Raw genomic sequence first — 25126 nt, 5'->3', positions numbered from 1 at the left:
CCCCAGAAAAGCAGTGGGAGGTGACAATGACATGTCTTACTGCATCTTTCTGATATGTGAATTCTAGTAGTAAAATGAAGGCTGAACAAAATCTTAAATCTTCATCCAAAAGAGACACAGACCCGGTGGGGTAGAATGTTCGCTCTTTGTTGTACCAACGAGTGTGTTTGTGTGTGTGTGTGTGAAAAATCCATCTTCCCCTATAGTACAACTGCGTGGACAGAAGGGATCATTTAACCTCCCTAGACTCCCACCCTCCTCCCTTAGCTCCTCAGAAATTGCCCAGTATAAATATAGCTTCTATCATGGCTGCCTGTTTTCCTTGTCTGGCCACAGATTCCTGCGCCATTTTAAGCAGCCCAGGAAGAAAGAAGAGCCCCCTTCTATTCCCCCTTCCCACTCCCACGCTCTCCCCCGCCTCCCAGTCTTCTGGGTTTCGATGCTACTTTCACACAAACTCGACTTGAACGCCTACCAAATTTCTGCCTTGTCTGGGGAAACACCGATGACTTAGCAAAGACGTAATATGATTTATTTTTTTTGTGTCACCGCGATTGATTCCTCCGCTGACCCCTTTTCATTCATAACAAGCCCCCACCCCCTTTTGATATATGAGTTTTGTGTTTAAAATTACTTGTTGGAGGAAAGCTTCCCTAAAAGGACGCGCGAGCCGGGGCAGACCAGCACAAATGGCTATCGAAATCACCCCAGATTTATTAGTCCTGTTTTTTTCTGGCGTGTTCCCCCCCGCCCCCCGCCGCCCTTCACTCTCCCACTTTTAAATTTAATGTCTCCCCCCTTCTTTCCTTTATACCATTTAACTGCTGGCTACAAATATGGTAGTCAGGGTGCACCCATGGAGTATTTCTTGAAACTAGACAGTATTTATTCTCTCCCCCCACCCCTTGTGTACCATGGGGCAGTTTTAATTGGTAATTTTTTGCTTCAGGGGATGAGAAATGGAGGATTGGAAAAATCAAGAGGCTGCCTTTTGTCTTTCTGGATTGTCATTTGCGTGGTGTTAACACTCACGGGAGACGGGAAATATTTATAACAAACTTCTAAACAGCAAACGTTTCTAACCAGCGTGCGCCGGACGTAGGTGTTCTCAGGACTGAGGGGTGGTTTTGAAAGTAATGTATAGAGCTGAGATTTTAAACTTTGAATTTACATTTTAGGTCAGACGATTTTTTTTCTAACAATATTTTTGCTCAAAGAGTAGGAATGGGGTGTTTAAAGAATGAATATGTTAAAATTCACAGCGAAGGTCTTTATTCTTTGAGCAAAAAACTAGCGCAGGGAAACCGAACAAGGAAGCTTAATGAATACAGTATTCCTGATTGAGACCTGCTTTCTATGAAAAAATGTGATTTATGAGGTCACATTTCTTCTTCTTACCCTCCCTGTCTACATAAGATAATAAAAACCAGTAGATAGTTGCAAAGAAAGAAAGGGAAGGTTCTAACTTCAGAGGGGAAATGAACAAGGTTCTTAAAGACGAGACATAAAAATGATAACACATTGTTTTAATTTTATAAAGACATTTATTTAATCTATGAAAATAATGTACAATAAATAATTTGCCATTTACTATTAAAGGATTTGAATAAATAGTCTACATCTAAAACTTAAAAAAGAGGAAACAAAATTCCTCCGGGTTTTTTTTTTTAATTATTATTATTTATTTTTATTAAGAAATCTAAAAGTTTCGTTCGGATTCCTGAGAAAGTCACTTGAAGGATTTACAAATGTTTTCTCTCGGGGGTGGGGGGTTGTGACGGGCGAGGGGGGGGGGGTTGCTTGTGTATTTCTTTTAAATAAATACGAAAGAATAAAAGTATAATTAAATATCTGAATTTAGTAAACACATAGGAGGATCCTGTTATTTGGGACTATCGGAATAACTATTTAAAGGATGGGCCATTCTTATGATCTAGCTTCCACATTAGAACGAACTTGAAAGGGGGCGAGGGGAGAAGGGGTATGAGAAAGCACATGGCCACATTATAGAAATATTCTGGTGTCAAGTGGGGAGCTGGTGGAGGTGCGGGAGGAAGGGGCGACACAGCCAAGGCAGATAGACCCTGGTGGGACTGGTTATTGGAAATTCAGATGCTGCAGGTCTATAGTACACAATGTGTTTGTAAAAAAGTCCAGGTCTTCCTCCGAGAAGTGGACGGGGCTCTGCAGGGAGCCCTGGAGGCTGGAATCTGTCGCGAAGATGCTCAGATCTGGCAACAAAGGAGACTCCTGCCTCTCCGGGAAGGCATTGTCCACGCTGTCCGCTGCCCTGCTCGGCTCCATTATGGACCCTGGCTCTGCGGTGGGCGTTGGGTAGCCGGGGCTCCGGGGCAGCTGCTGAGCGCTGGGCGGCTCCTGGCTCGCCTGGTTTTTGGTTTGAAAAGGGCAGGGGGTCTCCAGGGCTTGGCCAAACGGAGAGTTCTCGTCCGCCTCGTCGCTGCATTCCTCCAGGTTGGGGTAGCCCAGGTCCCCGTCGGAGGGCTCTTGGTGCTGGGTCTGCCTCTTGTGTTTCATCCGGCGGTTCTGGAACCACACCTTGACCTGCCTCTCGGTCAGGTCCAGCAGCGCCGCGATCTCCACCCGCCGGGGCCGGCACAGATACTTGTTGAAGTGGAATTCCTTCTCCAGCTCCAGGAGCTGGGTGTTGGTGTAGGCAGTCCGGAGCCGCCGGGAGCCGCCCGCGCTGGTCTCTGGGAGCCCCTGGGTGTCTTCACAACACACACACACAACCGCCCATTTACAAGGGGACGAGGGGGGGAAAAAGAGAGAGAGAGGGTTGGAACAGCCACCGTGATGAACGAGCTACATCCATTCGCTTCCCGTTCCAGGGCAGGGCAGAACGGTGCCCGGTGCTAACCAAGGGGCAGAATTAAGCTCCCACAGTAGAAAACAGAATTTACCATCCTCCCAAATCACTCTCATGCTCCCTTCCCCTACCCCAAAGAAAACGTTTCACTCCCCCAATCCTCCCACCCCAAGGGAAAAAAATATCCCTGCCCCTCCCGCCCCCAATGGAAGGGGGATATTTCGTCCCCCTGGTACATTTGTTGCCAACAGTTTGGAAACTCCAAACCTTTTCTGGGGGGGAGGACCCAGTCGACACCGGAAAATACCGCCCGTTTCACACGTTGTCGTTGTGTTATAATTGACCGAAATAATGTGTTTGGTGTTGGTTTTTTTAAAGAAAGAAAGAAAGAAAGAAAGAAAGAAAGAAAGAAAGAAAGAAAGAAAGAAAGAACTCCCAACACACTGAGAAAGGTTCTGTCCTTTGGGCCCCCAGGAAAAAAAATATAACCCAAGATTATTTTATTGAGAACACGTTTAAAGGACTGTTGCTTTATTTTGCTATCTATGGCTTCTTCTTCTATTATTATTATTATTTATTTTGCATGTTCCTAATGGATACCGATGAGGGAAATTCGGTCTCTGTCCCCCTCCTTCACCTCCTGCACACACACAAAAGCGCCAGCAAATCTCTCTTCTCCCCTCCCCCCCCCCAGCAGGCTGTAAAAAGGAGGGGGAAAAAATTCTAGAATTTCGGGAATAATAGGAAAATCGAGCCCTGACATGTTAGAATTTGGCTTCCAATTCAGACGGAATCTTGTAGGCTTATTCCCTCGGAAAGATAATTGCAGAACCGGCTATGATTCCCTCTTTGATTTGCACTGGAGTGGGGGGGGGGCACACCAAAAAATAAGGCTGCATATCGCTGCGATGTATTTTATTGCGTAACACCGTTTCAGGGATGGATGGATGGATGGGGCGGGGGGGGGGGCAGGTGAGGGGCGAAATGATGCCAACATGTTTATTGTCTGAATCCAATCCCAATAAACACCCCCCATCCCCCTCGCCCCTGCATTGTACAAACCTGCAGGAGATCCAGCTGCAGATCCCGGGAAGGAGGAAGAGGATGGCGAAGAGGAAGAGGAGGATGGAGTCTGAGTAGCTTTCTTGGCTGATTTCTTCTCTTTCATCCAGGGGAATTCTGCAGCCAAAGGGCCAAACTGGATTGGGCGCTGCTGGGCCAGGCCATGAGTTGCTCTTTCTTGGCTTCTTGGTCTCGCCTGGTTGCTGGAACAAGGATTCAGGCTGAGGAGGGTTTGCTCAAAAGGAGGTGGAATTAATGTCGAGTCCTTGATTGATGAAGTTTGAAATGTCTCCAGGACAGCGGGAAGAGACGCCAGGCACTCTGCGAGCGAAGGCTGGCTATTTATAAACCCGATCTCCCTCTCCAATTCAAAATTCATGGCTTTTCCAGGGCCCAGTGGCAGAGGGAGGGGGACGAGGAGAAGGAGGAGGGAGGAAATCTTAGGGCCCCAGTTTTTTTTATTGTTATGGTTATGATGACGATTCTCGGGCTTTTATAATTGTTATATTGCTGATAATACAGGCGTATGGGGACCTTGCTCTATTAAACTGGAGACTGGGGCGAAAATGCAGCCAAATTCCTGGTCACATGACCAGCCTTGGCCAATGGCAGGCGGGGCCTGCTGGAAAACAGAAAGCATTATTTTCTTTAATAGATTAAAATAAAAATGGTCCTTAGGAAACATCCCTTTCCTCCCCTCCCCCCCTTTTAGAAGGACTTGGGCTCTGGCATTTAATTAGGGTAACCTCTATGCTGCAACAGTGGAGATGCCTGTAAGGCAGGGAAGGGTGGGAATGAAGGTAGGAGTTGCCTTTTTAACTCTTTCCCTGCCTGGGAATACAGTGGCTGATGAGCACATTCTGGAAGACAGGAGCAGTTAAGAAGCAAACTCATTACTCTTTTTAAAGTTTTGACAACGGATTGAAATAGGAATAGAAAACAAGTTTCCTAAATCAAGGCAGAGGCAGTCTTCATTAACAGCCAGGGAAGGCTAAACCTAATCAGTGAGGCAAATTGGAATTTCAGATTTACCAATATCTGCAGTTGGGATTTTTTAAAAAAAGTTCAGGTCAGTATGAAAGCTGAATTCAGAGGTTTATTTGGGGGGCAGTTAGATGTTCTTAAGAACTTTTTAGATCCTTCGAAGTCATAAAGCAAGCATTAAAAGTTGAGGAGAAAAATCTTAGCTTGTTAAAGTACCTTAATCCCCCACTCCTAAGTGAGTGGGCTTTAAACTTCGCTGCAAGAGGAAAAACGTGTTTTAAGGTCACTGATATCTTTGAAATCAAATGAATTGTCGCTAAACAGCTCCCCTTTAATAGTTTAGAAAACAAATAATTAAATTAAAAGTCATTTCCCAGTAAGATTTTTCTTTTAAAGCCAGCAGCTTCACACAAACCAAAAAAGAAAAAGAGAGAGAGAGAGAGAGAGAGAGAGAAACGATCAATCTTTTGTTCGAAAGCCTTTTGACAGTTGGGCCTTAACCAACTTACCAAAGAAAGTTGGCTTTTTTGAGTTATTGTGAGAGGAATTATTCGAAAACTTTAACCTAGAGAAGAGCAAAATAAGAAAGATTAGACAATGAACAATTCTGGGAAAAGAAGACCAAAAAAATAAAACATTCTGAAAGCTTAGAAGGTTTTTAGTTTGTTGGTTCAAGATCTATTTTCCCGCATCTTCTCGGAAAGAAGGGCTGGCAAACGGCAGGCAGGCAGCAAAGCCTAGAAACTTTTGTCCCTTCAAACATCCGTGTGGGTGGTAAGCATTTACAGAGAAACCCAGAAATCTACAGCCAAGCCGAATTGCAGGGCAGCAAAAACTAAAATAAAATAAAATAAAACAGTGGGAAATTAGATGGCTGGAACGCGGACATGGACTTAAAGTTTGGGAGAGTATTTCCCCAAAACGTTCATCTCTATTTGATTGGATTTCTGCTGAGATCAGGGGATAAAAGGTAAACCCAAAGAAACAAACAAACAAAACCAATTAGCAAATCAGAACAGAGATCAGAATCAAAACAATTTAAAATCTGGCTTTATTTGAATCTTAGTTGTAATAATAAAACAGGACAGTATTCTCTACTGCCTGGGAGACAGATTGGTTTATAAGAGGTGTGGGATATGCTGAAATAACTTGGAAAGTGACTGTAGCTTCTTTCATTTTTTTCTTCTTCCTTATTAACACTAAAGTTACAGCCATAAAACCTTTTGGGGGAACATTTCTTGCTCTTTATTTCACAGGGAGTGATCAGATATTAAATTTCCATTCCCTATTTGGAGGGGAAAGTCTTCTTTCTTTCTTTCTTTCTTTCTTTCTTTCTTTCTTTCTTTCTTTCTTTCTTTCTTTTTCTTTTGTTAGATAACAATACATTACATATATACTGAACATTAAAGGCAAACGCAAAGTTTTTTTTTAAGGCAAAGACAAGTCTTATTTAATACTGTCATGTGCAAAATCAAAACTGAGAACATGGGACGCTTCGGGGGGTGGGGGGTGGGGGGTGGGACGGACAAAAGAAACAACATCTGTCTGAACCCTGAAATGTGACTTGGGTCTTTCGTTCTGCTGCTGGATTCACTTTCACTTATTTTGAAACTAGTTAGGAGCATTTCGTGACACCAAATCGAACAATATGGCGCCCACTCTTTTAGATTCAGTGACATCTCCGAGAAAACTATACTCGGGGGAAGCCCCTAAAACCTTGAATATTGTTATTTGATCTGATCTCAATCAAAGCTTCCATGCTTTTAAATTGTAGTATCACTGAATCTTAAATTGCTTCTTGCATGGCTGGATATTATCCAGTTACAGTCCTGTGTAGAAAAACAAGTTTCTTCTTCTTCTTCCTTTCTTTTTTGCTTATTTGGTTAATTATTATTTATGATTGCACAAAGGCTGGAATGACTAACCCGGCCTTTCGTTTATTAAAAAGAAATCAAAGATAAAATGAACTGAAAATCATTGCTCATTGTAAAGTCTTCATTCAACCATATATACATACACATACACAAAGTGTGTGTGTGTGTGGTCTAATCAAGAAGACTGTACATACAGGCAGGACACGCCGCTAATTAATAAATTTAAGCCATTGTTTCCAACCGAAATGATGTTAGTATTCAGTGCCTTTTGATCTCCCCCCCCCCCCCCCCCAAGAACAGTGTTAGGAGTATCACCTTCCCTCTCAGAGCTTTCTCCTTGCGTATTTGTTACAGCAATGCAAATGGGGCATTTTGTGTTTGACAGACAGTTTATATCCAGTTCCAGCATCATAAAACTTTTATTGACCCACACCGCTTATAAAACAAGTTTTCTTAAGGCTCTGGAGCATAAAAGACAAATTATCCACAGCATTATCTTATATTTGCTTTTGCTTCTGCACACATCTTTCCCTCCCTCCTCCCTTTACCTTTCACTAGCAGTTTAACCCTATCACAGCATCTCTCTCCCAGCACCAAGGTTTTATTCTTCCGCTTCTCCAGTGATTTAATTTCACTTCAGTATTAAAATTCCTCTTTGCCTTTTTGTGATTAATCATTTTCCTTTGTTTTCATTTTAGGCCCAATGGCTGTGTCGTTCGGATGACACGTGATCTCCTCTCTTTGTAACCTCAGAAGAGGACTGTGAACTTTAGTCTGCTTGGGAGAATTTTAAACAGGCTTCCAAGGGGCGAATGGGTGGGGTGGGGTGAGGTGAGGGAAATAGAGACTAGCTATTAACTTTTTAATTAAATATTGTGGTCTAGGAACGTGTCAACGGTTTATAACCTGCGCTCTAAAACAAATAGGATTATAACCTGAGGGGTGCGCCATGGAGGAGAGACTATAGATATCTAGCTATCTGTCTTTAGTCTCTGGGATATTTAAGCTTGTGTTTTGACTACTTCGTCTTTATGTTATTTTTGCTTTTAGATCCGACTAATAGGACAAGATCCAAATTGATAACAGAAAGTTTATTCAAGAATTGTTCAACAGACAACCCCTTAAGCAAGGAAAAGAAATTATTACTATAGGAACAAAGAAAGATCTCCAAAGAGGAGGGGTGACGGGGAGGGGGGATTAGCTATAGTTCTTCTAATTCAGGACTATACAATTACAGTCTGGTTCTGCTCTCATGCCTCCAGTAGAACTAATTACATTATTCATAAGTACGAGGGTAACATAAAACTACTGGTCTTCCTAAATTACAATAACTAAAATAAGCTTGTTGTACAATGACAAGGAAACACAATGTCCTTTATAACAAGTAAATACTAAAAAAGTACAATTTGATTCTTTTTCTCATATAAATACATGATGTTGGGGATAAATAATACAAAAAAAGGAAAAATATTTTAAACTGGCTATAACCAATAAATATATATGAATGTTCACCAGAACACACAGCTTTTGAAAGACGTCAGGATTGAGTGGACGAACGCCCTTCAAAGTTGTTTTATACCCATTCAATGTAAACTCTAAGTGCAACAAAGATGTCCAGACAAGAAAGCATTAGCAAATACCAAAGGTCCATTCACTTCTGCTTCTTTTGGAGGACACACCGTTTGTTCAAAAATACCCTGTTTTCACGTTAAGTCAAGAGAGAAGGAGGAACAAAATGTAGGATTTCTAAGTCTTAAGATTGCTTTTTTGTTAATGAACCCTAAACGAAAAAGCATAACCGAATGGAGACTTCACTTCGTAAGAGGCAAAGGTTAAAAATATCCAGACCTGTCAACTTTCTCTTCCTCTCTTTGGCCTCTTTAAAAAAAAATAAAATATAAAAATCAGCTTTGTTGCAGAAATTTATTTCCAGAACCTTTGCAACTCTTCAGCCTAGTTGGGGAGCCTGTGAAGAGGAGGAGGAAGAAAGGTACTATTTCCAAGTCTTGGCAGATATGTATATTTTCAGCTAATGGGGTGAGGGGAGGAATTACTCAGCAAAAAAGATTTTCTTCATCTCAAGAGTTAGACTGGAAAGAAAAAGGTAAGATTCTTTGGGGGGAGATTTGGAGAGTGCAGTTTTCGGTGAATCTATTTAGATTAAAAAATGTATCTGTTATTGATAGGCCAACTGTATAGATTTGGTGGGTTGACAATATGCTGTCATTATCAATGTCAGAGGAATCTTTGTACTTATTTGTACCTTCTTTAAATATATCAGGTTCTTTTGGTTTTGTATTTTGCTAGATTTCCATAAAACTACCCCAGATCTATATTCAAAAGCATTTGTGTTGAAGCATTAGAAGGTATATCTATCTAGAGTTTAGACAGAGAGAGAGAGAGATAGTGGGGTGTGTACGGAGATAGATAGATTAGATTAGATTAGATTAGATTAGATTAGATTTGAGAGCTGCATCTTGCAAATAAATAAAATGAATCTTCAGGAAAAAACAGGAAATTTCTCCACTTGAAGGGCTAACAGGACAGGCCACCAAACATATATCTTAAGGGCGCAACACAAATGTTTCTGAACCAGGTCCCACTGCAGATTCACTCCCTCACTTCAGTGCTCCCCAACTTCTTCGCGAGTCTGTCCTGCTCTCCCACAACCCACCCTGCCCCCACCCTATCACAGGTGGGTGAGTTTGGGCGCCTCTTGGATTCGGCCCTGAGAAGAGGCGTGGTGCGTGGAAAGCTCTGTGTAAGTTGGATGGGTCTCACAGGGTCCGTGGTGCTGGCTGGCTGGCATCTGGGGAGCGCCGTTGTAGTCCATGCTGGCAGACTGGTGGTGTGGCAGGTGACTGAGGCCGTAAAGGGAGGGGCCCGGAGCAGGCATAGAATCCCCGTAGCTGCTTCCAACGTATACAGGGCTGCCTTGCATATTGGGAGTCCCATACGTGCTCCCATTGCCCTGTAATATGTGGGGGTCGTACTCCGGCGCCGTGTTGGCGTACTTTTGTTGGGAGGGGCACCCTTTGATGGGGTTTTGGTAGTTAGTGGACATGGCATAGGCATTCTGGTGGGGTTTATTGAAGGAAGGAGGCGATGGGTCCTCGTAGTTACTAGTCATGGTGTGCAAGGCATTCATAAATCCTGCCGAGGATTGCATGGGCTGGGGCGGGCTGCCGGTTGGGGAGGGCCCCCCGGAAGAAGACCCCATGCCTTTCGACTTCTGATCTTTCTTATACTTCATCCTCCGGTTCTGGAACCAGATCTTGATCTGCCTTTCGCTGAGGTTGAGCAGATTGGCCATCTCCACCCGGCGGGGCCTGCAAAGGTAGCGGTTGAAGTGGAACTCCTTCTCCAGCTCCACCAGCTGCGCGCTCGTGTAGGCAGTCCGGGCTCGTTTGGAGGCAGAAGACCCCGGAGGGCTTCTCTCGCCGCTGCAGCTTTCTACCGGCCCGAAATGAAATAAAAGATAATTACTTACATGCAGAAATTGAATGTACCGTTCCCTAATAAATCCTGTAACAGGCAGGCGGATTTCAACCATCCTCCCCGCCCGCCCCCCCCCCCCCCGTTCACATTAGCTTGCACTCTATAATCATGTCATTTATTAAGAGTTCTGTTCTCCAAAGCTGCCCCTGCTTTATGAAAATTTGATCATGTCACGCAGAAAAGGATTCCAGGGCCATTTATTTAGGAGTCGATTATTTTCAGTAGATAATTTCGAGACAATAAAATTTGGCAGGGGGCAGTGTTTTGAAAAGCAAATTAATATAAACACGGATGCCAGCAACGTGTGTATTGCGTTTTCATGTGTGTATATTTTATACCTCACAGGCATGTGTGTGTGTTTTGTATAAATGTGGGTGTGTATTTAATATAGGTGATAACACACATGCGCGCATAGGGGCACACATGCATTTGTGCCTTCAGTGTACATGCATATATATAATTGCCCTTATAGAATATATATGCATATATAACACAAATACTATATTAAAACACACACACACACACTTATATAATAAACAGACACGTGCATATCTGTTTATGTGTATGTACGGGCAACTATATATTATTATATTATATATAAAAGAGCAATTCCATGGTGTTCTTTTATCTATCTATCTATCTATCTATCTATCTATCTATCTATCTATCTATCTGTTGATCAATAAATAGATGGATAAGTAATATACTGTGGAATTTCTTTACTACTGATAAATATGCTGCAATGGATATCCATATGCATTTATTAGTAACTACATGCATTCAATGCTTCAGCCACCTTTAGCTATGTACAATTTATTTGGTGCATTTTACTACAATATTATGGCATTTAAAATAAATAAATACATAAATCAAGTGTACACAGCTAAATCTTCATAATGGGCCAAATCCAGTGGGCTTTATTCAGGCCAAACTCCCATTGAAATCACCAGGAGGTTTGCTTGAATAGAGGTTGAATGGCTTGGCTCCGCCAACCATAGCAGTGTTTTCCATGCATGTATCTTTCCACTTTCAGACAAGAGCATTCAGGCTGGTGGCTTCATTACCTCCCTGTTTAGGGAAGTGGAGGGTTACAAAAGCAGAACATTATACCTGTGGTAGGGGAACTGTTTTTCTGTTTGGAGTTTTGTCTCGATTCTTTCATCCAGGGGAATATCTGTTTGGTGAGAGTTGCGTTTGAACTGAGATTTGATTTGCTGGGGGCAGTTTTACTGCTCCCTGACTGGCTATCGCTGTTGCTACTGTTGCGGTTGGTGACGGAGTTTGGGGGTGGTGAGACAGGTGGGGCTTGATGATTCTCCCGGGGCAAACTCGGACGCATGCAGCTTCCATTCAGGTCTTTACTTTTTGCATGTGGGGCAGTGTTGCCAAGAGATTGGAGGGAGCAGGCAGACCTCTGGTAGTCATTCTCCACGTGAGAAGAAGGCTGGAAAGGCTGTTGAGGGCCATCATAACCAAACCCATTAGCACCCTGGTAGGAATAACCTCCAAACAGCGTCGAACTGTCGTAGTATGTTGTTTTCTGCATCTCTGGGATTCCCAAAAAATATTTTTACCGACTACCAGGGTCTTGAGACCCCTATGGAAGAACATTGGCACCCCAAGGTCACGTGACAATCCGTTTCCAGTTGTCTATTGGAAGCTGACCTGAAAGGTTAGAAGAAACACACAATGATAGTGGCCTGGCTATGAATCCATCTTAGGTCGTGAAAAGCACATGACATGAATAGGGTCCTACAGAACAGGGCTAACAGATGCTTTGAACAGATTTGTCCTGTGTTCCTCCTCCCAAGGCTTATCAACTATTTTAAAGTTTATTTTTTAAAGTCAATGCATTTTTATGAACAGCATTGCACCGTGTATGTCTAAATATGGCTAAGCACTGGTGATTTCATATGCATACATAGGCATAAACACACACACATTAATATAATAAGAACAAGAACATAGAATGGATCACTGCTATCCACAAACATGAACCGAATATAATTCATGCCTTTTTACCCCACATCCTAATCCAGTCAATACAATAAGCAGTTCCCAAGAATAAAAGAAAGAAGGTTACGATGTGCCCAGAAACGAAAGTTTGGAGGATCAGATACTACAAAGTTTTGTTGCTTTATTGTAGGACTGCCTCACAGAGTCTTTGATTTTAAACCAAGAATGGCAAATAGTCTCTATATTTTATCAAGGTAAGGGTCTCTTGACTCATTTAGCTTTATTTGCTGCTTCCACAGTAACACACGTTGTCTTTGCAATTCTGGAGAAAATATTTTCAACAGATATTGGGGCATCCATTTAAAAAAACAAAACGTTTTTCCTTTGGCCTATTTGTCTATTGTGTTTAGGACAAGTACCTTTTCACTCTTCACCCCCATTTCTTTAAAATCTTGAGTCTGGAACTGCCATTGAAAAGAATTGCTTCCAAACCCAGTTTCATTGTGTGTGTCTGTGTTTTTTTAAAAAACAATTTTGTCACCAGGCCATTTGGTTCTAGCTTTCTATCCCTTTGACTTTTCGTCATCCCCCCCCCCCTCTGTTTAGGTTTGCTTTCCAATCCAAGCCCAAAAGTTCCAGAAAACCGGAAAAACCAGCCTTTACTACCTCCTTTTGCCCAAAGTATGAACTTTCTCTTCATGGGATGGGGGAAAAAAACCAAGAAGAATGGACACTGATCAGAAAATAATTTGGTATCTGGGGATCAACCAAGCAGCAAACTTATTTTAAAAACCCGGTGGATTTTCCCCATTACTATGCACATTATGCGAGGATGGATTTTATATTTATCGCCATTTTTAAAATTTAATTTTTATCACTTTTAAAAAATAAACTGCATGTAAATAAAGTCTAATGAGATGTTTTCAAATACTAAAGCTTTAACACAATGCACAGCTCTACAATAAATAACACTCGGATTTTTCCTCCCCCGACTTTTGTGTGTTTGTGGTTATGTCAAACTGCACTTCAGACAACACACTCTCCGCCAATATACACATGTAAGATTGATTTAGCTTTTATACATCAACTTCTCCACTCCCAAATCGGTGCGATAGCTTCCACAGAGCTATATTATTTATTTATTTTGTCGACAGAGTCTGGAATAATTTTGCGGAGAATTATTGGAGGGAGTACTCGGGTTTTATTTCCTGGTCATGATAAATATTAAAAAGTATACTCCTCTACCCGAGCTGAAGAGCTGTGAATTAATTAACAATCAGCAGTACATATATTATGAATAGGGTGGCTGAAATTGAGGAGGAGTGCAAAAAGGTGGGAATCTCTCCCAGGCCTTCCTGTTTTACACTGCTTTCTTTCTTCTTCTTCTTCTTTTTTAATCTTCTTTTTCTTCTTCTTTTTTCTCTTTTAAATGCCCGAGGGGCTTATCAAAAGCAGCTAAAAAGAACAGCGGTGATTTTCAAAAAATACATACAATAATCGTACCGCCTTCTCCACCCAAAAAACCGAAGCTATCTGCTTTGGAGCTTCAACAGAAGAGATTTGCTTTTGTAGCTCATCTCTCAACGCCTCGCAAATGCCGGTCATTTATCTTCCCGAAGACGGCCGGAATCCTAATTATTTACTCCAAGGAATTGTCTGTGTGTGTGTGTTTTTTTTTTTTTAAATCTCAGGCAGAATAATAAATATTAGATTATATCATGTTCCAATTAACTACCGCAGGATCAAGTCTAGTATGTTTCCCCATCTTCCAAGTTTCACTTTGCGAAGGATAACAACATTAAAGACACAACACAAGAACTTTTACGGCGAAAGATTTAGAGGTGATTGAAAAAAAAATGCCATTGAAATATCGAGATGGAGAAGGAAAAGGGATCTAAGTCAAAAGGTTCATAGGAAGATTGGGTGAGAGGATGGGAACAGATCTAAGCCTATTTATTTCCCTTTAAAGCGATTCCCTCCATGTTGGAAATCCTAAATTCACTACCTGACTCTGTTCAGGAAGAAGAGCAGCTCATTCCTCCCCGCCCCCGCCTAAGGTATATTTCACAGACCGAGCAAAAGAAAGAATAAACCCGTTTTTAGTTTAAAATAAGAACGCTATCGACATGCCCCTTAACAATAGGCTGGCTCTGAGAGGCACCTCAAATTCCAGCGACTGCCTTGCGGTGAATATGCCTGGAAAATAGAGACACATTCCTAAAATTTCCCTCCCCCCCCCCCGCATCATCACCCCCAAGCAGAACCCCCCAGTTGAAAAGCAGGGGGGAAAGAAAGGCCCCTGGATGAGGGCTGCAAAACAGTCGCTGCGTGGAAGGAAGCTTAAAGCTTGTGAACTCTTCTTGAACCGAGATTGGAGTCATATGGTCATAAATCATTGGGACATAGACTCCGCCATTCACAAAGTGATAGCCTATTTGAGTCCAGCTTACCTTAGTCTCTGACGAGCAAAGCACAGGCAGACATAATGTATGTTCACATCCAGCACCAAAGCAATCAATAAGCAAGGAATTGCACCCTCTTCCTTTAAAAAAATGTTAAAGGAATATATAGAGATAGATAGAAGTGTGTGAGTGTGCGTGGAAAAAAAAAAGAGAGGGAGAAATCCAGTAATAAAGCCAAAGGATGGGGGGCTAAGCCAGGGTAGCCTTCGGTTACGGCTGCTCAAATTCTCTCTCTCTCTCTCTCTCTCTCTCTCTCTCTCTCCCTCTGTTCGTTTGGGGAAGAAAAAAAAAAAAAAAAAGCAAGATGCTTTACAGCTTCCAAGATGTGTAGAAAAGCTCAGGGCTTTGAATGGACAAACCCTGAGATTCTAGTTGCCCTATAGACTGGTACGCCCTGCTCACTGATAACAATGGCCACGGCAGAGGGGAAGAAGGGAAGGAGGGAAAAAAAGGAAAGAAAGAAAAGCTGAACGCGAAACCTTTAACTAGGCAAGGTTGGGATAGGATTAAAAATAATAACAGTAATAATAATGAGCCAGGGTGGAGGGGATGCGGGGTGGGGAAGGGGTGTGTGTGTGTGAAATAAAGCTAGGTGGTATTTAAAAAAAAAATTAAAGATTTGCTTTGGAGCGCTGGGCAAAGCCAACAGCCTTCCAAACAGCGTCACTAGTGAAAAATTATGCTAATTGCAGACGTGGTGGACCGAGGCCTAGACAGAAAGATAGCAAAGCTTTCCTTTGATTCACGTGTTTAACAATTAGGTGTCAATTTATGTTAATAAACCCTTTCAACATAGGCATACTCCTCCCCCCCCCTTCCCACCCACAGTTAGAATCGTCTTTCTTTCAATAACTGGTGCATATATTTTGTCTCTCCCTCAAACTGGATTTGTCTCCTGTTAAGAGTCCCTAATATGGAATAATTATGAAATATACTTTTCGGGGGGGGGGGGAAGAAGGGGGGGTGATCAGCCAGCCAGGGACTGATTATTTGTTTTAAAGGGAGTGGAGACCGGTGGGGGGAGGGAGGAGAGGGTGACAAAAGGAAGAATCCGTTGTGTTGATGCAACTCAAAGCCTACAGCCGTGGGGAACTTTAATATTAAGTCTGCGTGTCAAAGTTCTCTGGCTGGTGGCTACACTATTCCCCACCTACTGCAGGTTGGTGGACGGGAGGAGGTGGAATTTGCATTTCTAAAGGGCGAGAGAGAGTAAAATCACATAGGAAAGGCAAAGTCCGGGAGGGGTTGAACCATAAAGATTTGTATTAATATGATGGTGAAGATGATGATGCCAGACGCTGCTGCTATAGCTGGGCAAGAGTTATGACTCCTGGCGCGCGCACAAGGAAACTTTCCCCGATGAGTTTTGATGAAGGTGCAGGGAAAGGAAGCGTTGCAAAGGGAGCGTGGGAGGAAGACAGGGCAAAGAATGTAGGTGTCTGCACTTTTTTTTTTTCTTTCCCCTGCTGTTATTGTTCCAGATTGCAATGATCTTCCTCGCCTTTAATTCTTGCCCACACCGCCTTTGGGTTAAGTGCTGACTGGAGAATTTAACTGTAGGCAGAGAAGGGAAGGGGTTGACACGAAAGCTCTTTGGATCCCGCTTGGAAGGTGTGTCCACTTGTGCCGTTTGCATCACTCTTTCGCACCTTTTGTTGAGTGTCCATTGAAAATGGGGCTACATAAAGAGTTTACTTTTGCAACAACTTACTTTCGGGATGCGTCTGGTGGAAAAGACTTTCAAGGTGCTGGCTGCAGGCTTACTAGGGGGCATAGTGTTTCCACCTATTGTTCTAACATCAGTTTTCAAACCTGTGTCTTGAGGGGGTTCCACCGTGTAACTGAAATATCGTCTCTGAGAATTTTTTTTTCCCTTCTAACTTTTTATGAACTGGGACTGGGACTGGGACACACATCTTCAACTGCAGGCGGGCGTCTATTTTGGAACACCAGGGCTACAGAGCGGCATGGAGGAGACACGAATAGGATTCACGGATTATTCTTTTTAAAAGACCCTGCAATAGTCAACAGACTGTCGCAAATGGGACCTCATGGACTTGTGCTCGAATACCTAGAACATCAGAGGTGCCGTGAACTCTGCAAAGAACTTTTTCTGAAGTACCAATTTTGGGTTCCTTTTTTAAATAACTGGAGAATAAAAAAATAATAAAATCATAGCTGCATTTCTATACACTGAGTGTCTTGTAAGTAGATATTAGGCTCCATATCACCTTGTATTTCCGCTTCTACTTTTTGTTGCAGTTTTGTGTTGTTTTAAAAAGTGACTGTATTAGCTGCATTACAAGGTCAGCCAAATTTTGCTATCCTGGTCATTTTAGACTTCCTTTCAAAGGGAATACAGAAAACATTTTCCATTTAAAATGTCCACCCAAAATTATAACCATAAACCATAAAATTTAAAGACAAGCCAGTAGCAAAACGAAAACACTTCACAGAAAAGTTAAGGCAATAATCGTCATTATAAATGTGGTGAAAGGAAAACAAGTTGGCTCTAACTAAAAACTAAACAAGTTTTTTTTTTTTTTTTTTTTTTTAAAGAGTGGTTTCTGGTTCTAAGAAGTTCATTTTTTAATGGCCAGGCATCGTGTTTAATAACACTCACCAATTCTCCGTTGTCTGGTCCAGCACAAATGAGGCAGCGCAGCGGTTTGAGAAAGAAAGAGAACTGTAAAACAGAAAAGTGATAAAACTTCCATCACAACGGTATGGGAAATCGGACTTATTACACAGAGAACTCTTCCAGTGGTAATGGTGGGAAAAAGTGTCTAATGGACAAAAATTAAATACAAAAATATCCATTGTTCTATGTGAGGCATTTTCTCAACAATGTAACTAAAGGAGACATTTCATCAAGTTTTTAGCACTTTCCGAAAGTTGTTTTATATATGTGTGTCTGTGTGTATATATATATACACACACACACACAGACATAAGTATCATCAAGATGAAGGATTGGTATCAGGCAGACATTCAGATAAGTATTTTTTAAAAATAACTGGACTCATATCTGAAGCAGTTTCAAGACAATCCTTGCAACCTCATTATGGCCCTCTCAGATATTTTAGTATTAGCTCACTTGTAAATGTCTAGCATTTCTCATTTCTATGGTTCTCAAACATTTGGATGCCACTTGCTCATTGGAAACCGTCTCTGAAGGAGATTATTTACCAGTTGTGCCTGTTCAAGCTTTGCATTAGAATAGTTATCGGTAGAAATTAGCTGTAGTGAAATGCAAACGTATTTTTCCTGTTGGTGAATTTTGGTTTTAAATAAATACTAATAAAAAAAAAGTGAGCTGTTCTGCAACCCATCATTTGCCTCCTTTTATTGTTTTTAGTTAAAGGCGGTTGGTAATTCCGGGTTAAGTGCATTTTAAAAATGAAATGTATCGAGTTAATTAGGTAAGGCGGTATGAAAGCCTTGTGGAAACCTCCAGACGATTTTACTGGAAGACAACAGAAGCTTAAATATTTACAGCACATCTTTTCCTATGTAGCCAATTTGTTCACTGTCTTGAATGATCCCCATTAAAAAAAAAGCAGATATTTTATGTTATATGTAGGTAACATTTACACAAAAGTTATTCGATAAAAGGATTAACGACACCAGCTTAAACCTCTTTAAAACTAGTCGGAGATTTATCACTGAAACCTTGACACGATTTGATTCAGAAAGAAAGAGGGGGGCGGGGGGGAAAACTCATTTAAAATTATTTTCGTTTTGGGAAACATTCCCTCGCTTTAATAATCTTGTTTCCGTTCTGTCTGTTGATGTTATTAATCTCAAATCAAATGTTCCTCCCGCACCTCTATCTTTCTCGTGACAACATTCCTGGAACATAAATCACACATCACGCTGACCTCTCTCTGGTCTGTGGCCTATAGCCATAATTTATGATGATGATGATGATGATGATGATTACACACACACACACACACACACACACACTTTAATACACAACATTGGCTATCTTCCATTTACATCACAGCCTTACCACGTTAACTTGGGTTTTTAATTCCCTCTGTAGATTATCAATAAAGATAAAGAAAACCCCACCGCCCTTTATGTCCTATGAAGCCCAGCGCACCCAATATGACTCTATAAAAGTTCCACCCACATTAAGGCCTGGAAGAAAGGGGGAGTGGAGGTGGGGGATGAACAAAAGGAGGTGGAGAGAGGAGGAAAGTCGCATTTTTTGGCGTGACTAGAGAAGGCAGGGAGAAAACAGAAACAAAATAAATAAAGGCTCCGAGAAAGATTTTTAGTGACGCCAGCAAAAGGGGTTTTTGCTACTTTTTGCGAGACCCGGATTAAAAATAAAATCACTACCCTCCACTCCTCCCCTCTTTACCTCACTGCCAACAATAGGCTCATGCATTATGTACCATTATTAAAAGATATTACTGGTGAATTATGGGTATTCTCAAATTAGGCACTATAATCTTAATAGGAACATTATCTTTCTCTCTAGATAGATAGATAGATAGATAGATAGATAGATAGATAGATAGATAGATAGATAGCAAGACTGGTCACTATCCCCTTCCCTTTCCTTTTGTTTACTTTGTAACAGGATGTCAATATCCGAATTATGGAGGCCAACCCGTCTCCTCTTTTAAGAAGGTGAGGGGTAGGAATGCTGAGGTTGAGGAGGGATGGATTAGGGACACTCGAAAAGGGCACTCTCTCTCTCTCTTTCTCTCTCTGTCTCTGTCTCATACACACACAAAAAGTCTAAACAGAAGCCAGCTCCGGATAAGAAATCAAAATGAAACGGAGTGTACGGTGTCTTTGAGAGATTAGCCCTCTTTCTCTCCATGACCTTTGCTTACAAGAGTAATAACTCACCGGGTTAATGATCAATCGGCGGAAGTGCTTTTGAATTACCTCCTAAATGCAAAACAACAACAAAACCAGGGCGCCCACTATTCCTGGCTGTTTCTTTCCCCCACCCCCTGAAGCCCTCTCCTCATCTATAAATTCTCTGGTCGCCAAAAGTCTTTCACCCACACATGTTGCTGTACTGTAATTTTTTTTCCCTCTCGGAGTGGGGGAAGGGTTTGGGTACCAGAGTGCTGTAAATAGATATTTAGGAAGCCAGTGACCAGCGAGACTAGGGAGGACAGAAGCCCTCTCCCACATATACTCCCCCCCACCTTTCTAAATGCCAAAATAATGACTTGAATTATGCGCTCACGTGACTGGTAGACGTCAACCTTTTACCCATTTTATACAGAATTGTTAAATGAACTTCTCCCCCCCGCACACAGCATGTCCCCCCCTTTCCAGTGAATTCTCTAAACTTAGTTGCCAGCAGTCGCTTTCTTTTTTCCCACCTCCCCAGTCACTCCCCTCAGATATTTTGTTTTGCTTTTTTTGTTGTTGTTGTTCGGTCCTCTAAGCAGAGGAGGAAAACGGAGGTGCGAAGTCTTCACCAAAACCACAAGCTTGCAAAGTCTCAGCTCCGAGCCAAATGTCAGAAGAGGTGGAAGGAACTAGAGGGGAAAGAAAGAAAGAAAGAAAGAAAGAAAGAAAGAAAGAAAGAAAGAAAGAAAGAAAGAAAGAAAGAAAGAAAGAAAAAGAAAGGGGATGGCTGAAGGAAGATGATTGCTCCGCTCCAAGCGACAGCAGCCACAATCTCCGAAGACCTCAGCTTTGAATCTGCTGCTGGTAACCTGCTCCTGCACTTTACTAGAGAGAGACGCTGTGGGCTGGGGTGGCTGCTGGAGCAGTTTAACCCCCCACGCTCCCTCTCTTAACCGAGTGGATTTACAGTTAAAGCCTTTCTCGACCCCTGGAAAGAGGATGCGTGTTCCACGGCGGTAGATTCTACACTGGCTGCCCCCCTGATCTGCTTATGGGCTAGCCAGATTTTAAGTCACTTTAAAAAAAATAAAAAATCTGGAGGAAAAATGAGGATATATATATTTTTTTCCTCTCGAAAGGATTCCTGGATAGCATCCAATATCTATTGACTGGTCGGTTTCTGTTATAAAATGAAGGCATTCCGTTACTTTATAGCTACATTCCTCTGAATAAAAAAAAGAAAGAAAGAAAAGAAAGAAGCGTGGTGCGGGGCGGGGGATGGGTGGGAAGGAGGGATGCACAAGGGGTCCATTTTACCTGCCTTCATTTGATGTCACATACAGATAGGTAACAATTTCTGAGGGAGGAATGTCAGAGAGAAGAGAGAGAGAGAAAGAGTTATGTTCAGGAATCATATTTCTGGGTCTCTACGTGTTTGTATAGTGTGTTGTCTAACTAGATACAATGAGAATATATTTTCCTTTTGCAATCTCTTGTTATAATTTTTTATTGTATACTACAAATACACATGTATAGCATTCTATAGATGTTGTATAATTAGATACAATGAGAACATATTTTTATTTTACATTCTCATTGTATAGTGTATTTATTATACACTACAAATACACTATACAAGCACACATAGTAGACACATAGCATGTAGATGTACACATGAATTTGCATATATATGTATGTGTGTGTATATACACATAGCATGACCAGTGATCCATATAGATAGATCAATCCATAACTGGCAGTGCTAAAATACTGTAATAGTGTAAGGGTCTTTGGTCTCTCATATTCATCAACATATCAAAAGGCTATCATCCATAACAGTCTCTTAGTGCAGTAAATAGTTAATTTTTAATTAGAGGAGAAAGAATTCGGAACAACAATGTTTAACAGGGTTTCAGTGTCGTTATTGTGGGGGATACTTAGATGGAACTCAGCACCCGAGATCATAGTTCTGTTTTAAAATCTCCTCTAGCTCGTGCATGCTTAGCAATGAAATGAATGTGTGATTTGGAATGCAACAATGTCCTTCCCGGTGATGTTTAACACAAATGTAGGGCCACTGGATCTCGCTATAATCACACCCACACACGCTGTCCAGACAAAACCATACTTTAAGGACGACTCTCTGAAAAAAAATATTTCTCTTCTGATGGACCATCTACCGAGACTAATCCGATCGGTGGTGTTTCTGTGCTTGAACATTGGCCGGCTGCCTCATTAAGATTTGATCCTTACAAAAGCAAGAAAAATAAGGTCCCCAAAATGTATAATGAGTTTGTCGTGAGAGTGGTGGAGAGAATGAAATCCAAACCAAGAGATACAGGCTCACCAAAAATCTATTCCAACTCGAGAGAGAGAGAGTTGGAATTTCAAAAATCGTCCATTAATATCAATTTACTTCAATGAAAACTTTGGTTCTTCACGGAGTTGATGATTTATGATAAAATCAATTAAATTACTGTCATTTAGGGCCTTGTTGGTTCCCCTCAGATTTTATTCGCCAACAGACCAAGCGCTTGGTAAAAAAAAACATTTCAAATTTCGCTGGAGGCGAGTAAAGATAATTCTGGATCTGAGGAAATTTAATGCAAGGCAATTTTCAGCAAAAAATCCGGCGCTTGTGTAGCTCTCTGCCAATATACACTAGTTTGCCTCGGGAAATATTAGACATTGAGTCTAAACTTTTGCGGTTTTACAAGGTATGGGGGCATTTTTTCTAGCTAACAAATTGTCCCAGGAACTGAGTTATTTTCAGAGTACAAAAGGATACAAACAAACACCAGCCAAATTGAACAGGGAGCACATTAAAAAAAGTGAACTTTAAATTTAATCCTATTTGTCTTCCTGTCTTCCGCATAAACTTCGTTGTGTTGCAACTCACTCTTAAAATACACATCGGGCCTTAACAAAGAGACCAATTCTTCCGACTCCTAGCCTCAGAATGAGTGACGAAACAGCACTCGTAAATATTGTGTCATATATTCCAACATGAGTCGTTTTCCTGCTCCTCCTTTTAAAATGGAGCTCATTGAAGAAATTACATATAAAAAATAAATCTTTATTGTGGATTCTCCAAAACCCCGAGCAGATTTGGAGCTCCTTTCATGGTCTGAAAAAATTTTAGCTGGTGGGATTCATAATAAAACATTGTTCTTATCTAAAATGTTGAAGGCTCGCATACTTACCCATGCCACCAAAATTAATTGGTCAGCTATCGGGGAAAACAAGTAAATTGGCCAGATGTTTGTTAATCACATCTGGCAAATAAAAGCAGAATTTGAGGGGGGTGGGGAGGGAACCACTATCAGCGTCGTGGAATTTTTAGAAGACATGGGCTTCCAGGAAAAGACTTGCAATTAGGAGCTGCTCCAAGTAAACAAAACTTCTGAGGGCCATAAATCACGCTCACATACATTCTTCAGTTTAACACTCCGCTTTTCCAAAGCGGCGTTTGTAGTTTTTTTCCAAACAGCGGAGAGGTGCTAACGCTTTAACAAATGTGTCACAGGGAAACCTAGCTGGGAAACACGGACTTTAAAGAAAGCTTCTGTATCCCGTTTAGGTATGAATCACGCAACTTTTCCCTTTTTCTTTTCTTTTCTTTTTTTTCTTGCTCATCTTCAACTTCCCTGGCTATGTTTCGGAAAGATCAGTCTTAATTTGAGACTAGGGAAAGTCAGCTATAGTTCACGTTGACCAATGGAGAAGTCTCTGGCCTGTCAAAGCTTTGGGAGCGATTAATTCTATCTCAGAGCGCTGGAATTCTTAGAGTACGGAAAGGCAAAGTTGCATCAATTTCCACCCCCCCCCCCTTTACCTCTTACCTGTGTTAGCTCTCCACCAAGGACTTCAGGAAGAAGGAGAGAAGGGGGGAAATCGGCTGCTGCAACTGAACTGAAGCAAGCAAATTAAAGAGAAGAAAAGAAACTACTTTATTGTACCCCAGTGGATCTTGCTGACAGCTTTGTCGGACGGATTTCTTCTCCCTTCCTCCCTCCAACCGGCCCCCCCCCCCAAAGATGCTTTAATTTTTGGACTCACTCGTTTCGAACGGAACTGCCTTGACTGAAGAAAAACCTTCCAAAACCGCGTTAAGTGTTGCAAGGATGGAGACCCCTTTCCAGAATGCCCAGAGATAGTGGGAGGGGTGGGGGAGTGCGGGTCTTGTACTTATTTTCCCCGTTGTGGGGGGGGGGGGAGGAATCCCTGGCACCTCTCTGAAAAGCTATTTCTCTTTATAAAGACTTAAAATGTTGCAAGACGGGCATAATACTGAGTGACAAGAGGTGCCGGAGAGAGGAGAACCAACTGGATTCTGGTTTTAGAGGCCAGTAGGAATTGGCCAGTCTTCAATGTCAAGATTCAAAATTGATTCCATATGTCTCGACCAAAAAAAAAAAAAAAAAAGTTAAGCGATACATTCGGCATTTTTGGGGGGTCATTGCGATCCTGTTCAATATTTGTGAATTGCAACTCAGCCTATCAGACTTTTGAGTTTAATCACAGAGGCTGCGAATTAATAGGAGTCAATGGACATGATCCTGTAGGGTATTTTTAACCTCGCCTAAAATTGAAGAGTGAACAAAAATCTATCTGAAGGATGAGAGGGGTAAGGTTTGCCATCGCCTGGCTTTGGCACACCAAAACGGGGGGGGAGGGGGCGGGAGAGAGGGGGAAAGTCTCCTTACCGATTGTTTTGTGTTGTTTTTAATCAGGGAGATTCTGAGCCTTCCATCACTGATGTCCTATTGGCCTAATGGAGTCTCTCCCGTGGACCGAATGGGAAAACATCCATTGACTTCAGTGGGCTTTGGATCCGGCTCTTGGGGATCACTGAGTGTTGATGTGTTACGGCTATTGAGAATGGAAAGGCCTGGGTTGATTTTCAGGAAAGGACAAAAGTTGCCTATTAAAATGTCATGACACAGCTGGCCATTTGACTTGCCAGAGTCTCCCTTCAGAAACTCCTGTTGAGCTCATTGGTGCGAGCATGGAGAGACTGTTACCCTATTTTTTGTCGCCTTCTCTTCCGATCTCGAGATCTTTCTGCCAAGAAGGGCCGAGGTATCGGATTTAACCCAAAATATTCAATGCTATTGAACGAAAATTCTTTAGTTAACCCCTCTCTGTCTTTAAATAAAAAGGAATCAAACCCTTCTGATTTATGGCTCTGATTTTCTGAAATAGCACCTGATTTGGTTTATCGCAGTCAAGTGTTGAAATGTGGTTATTAGCCCCCCACCCCACCCCCAGCAAAAGAAAAACCACCCAGAACTTCAAAGGACACCATCATTATATCCAACCTTTTGCCTATTTAACAGAAAACCAGGGTCTCCTTTCCCTTTGTCTTTGCTCCAAATAAATCTCGTCCCAATCCCTTTTTAAACAGAAATGTATCAGCCAAGTTGCAAGGGAGTGCGCTATGGGTCATCGGCAGTTTTTAAGGCCTGTATAGCGTATACTTATTTCGGACATTAATTGCTTTTTTCACCTCTGCATGTATGTTTATCCGTTTGTTGTTTCTTTTTCTTCTTTTAGACAATACGATTTGTTAAAATAATTCACTCCCTTTGACAGGGCCACAGTTATTGGTGTAGGGGCCAGTTATTTTAACCAAC

General features: G+C 41.8%; 2 protein-coding genes across 4 annotated transcripts; both read right to left on the bottom strand.

Annotated features, from left to right (window-relative positions):
• Positions 1-2097: 2097 nt before the first annotated feature.
• Positions 2098-4268, bottom strand: HOXB2 (homeobox B2). Its single transcript, XM_077806444.1, has 2 exons — positions 3890-4268; positions 2098-2729 (listed from the first exon to the last, which is right to left on the bottom strand). Exons 1-2 carry the CDS (start codon positions 4266-4268, stop codon positions 2098-2100), a joined length of 1011 nt encoding a protein of 336 aa, XP_077662570.1.
• A 5168-nt stretch (positions 4269-9436) lies between these two features.
• Positions 9437-14221, bottom strand: HOXB3 (homeobox B3). Of its 3 annotated transcripts, none has more exons than XM_077806339.1 (3): positions 14212-14221; positions 11349-11793; positions 9437-10196 (listed from the first exon to the last, which is right to left on the bottom strand). In XM_077806339.1, the coding sequence occupies exons 2-3, from the start codon at positions 11789-11791 to the stop codon at positions 9437-9439; spliced, it is 1203 nt and encodes a 400-aa protein (XP_077662465.1). In that variant the 5' UTR covers positions 11792-11793; positions 14212-14221. The 3 variants fall into 3 exon arrangements, with proteins under 3 accessions (XP_077662465.1, XP_077662463.1, XP_077662464.1); XM_077806337.1 differs by lacking the exon at positions 14212-14221 and adding an exon at positions 10298-10337 and having other exon boundaries at positions 9437-10232; positions 11356-11791; XM_077806338.1 differs by lacking the exon at positions 14212-14221 and having other exon boundaries at positions 9437-10200; positions 11356-11791.
• Positions 14222-25126: the final 10905 nt, after the last annotated feature.

The sequence above is a fragment of the Eretmochelys imbricata genome, chromosome 27, assembly GCF_965152235.1.
Source record: "Eretmochelys imbricata isolate rEreImb1 chromosome 27, rEreImb1.hap1, whole genome shotgun sequence".
NCBI lineage: Eukaryota > Metazoa > Chordata > Testudines > Cheloniidae > Eretmochelys > Eretmochelys imbricata.
Note: the sequence above shows the minus strand (reverse complement) of the source record. Positions and strands in the feature narration are given on the sequence as shown.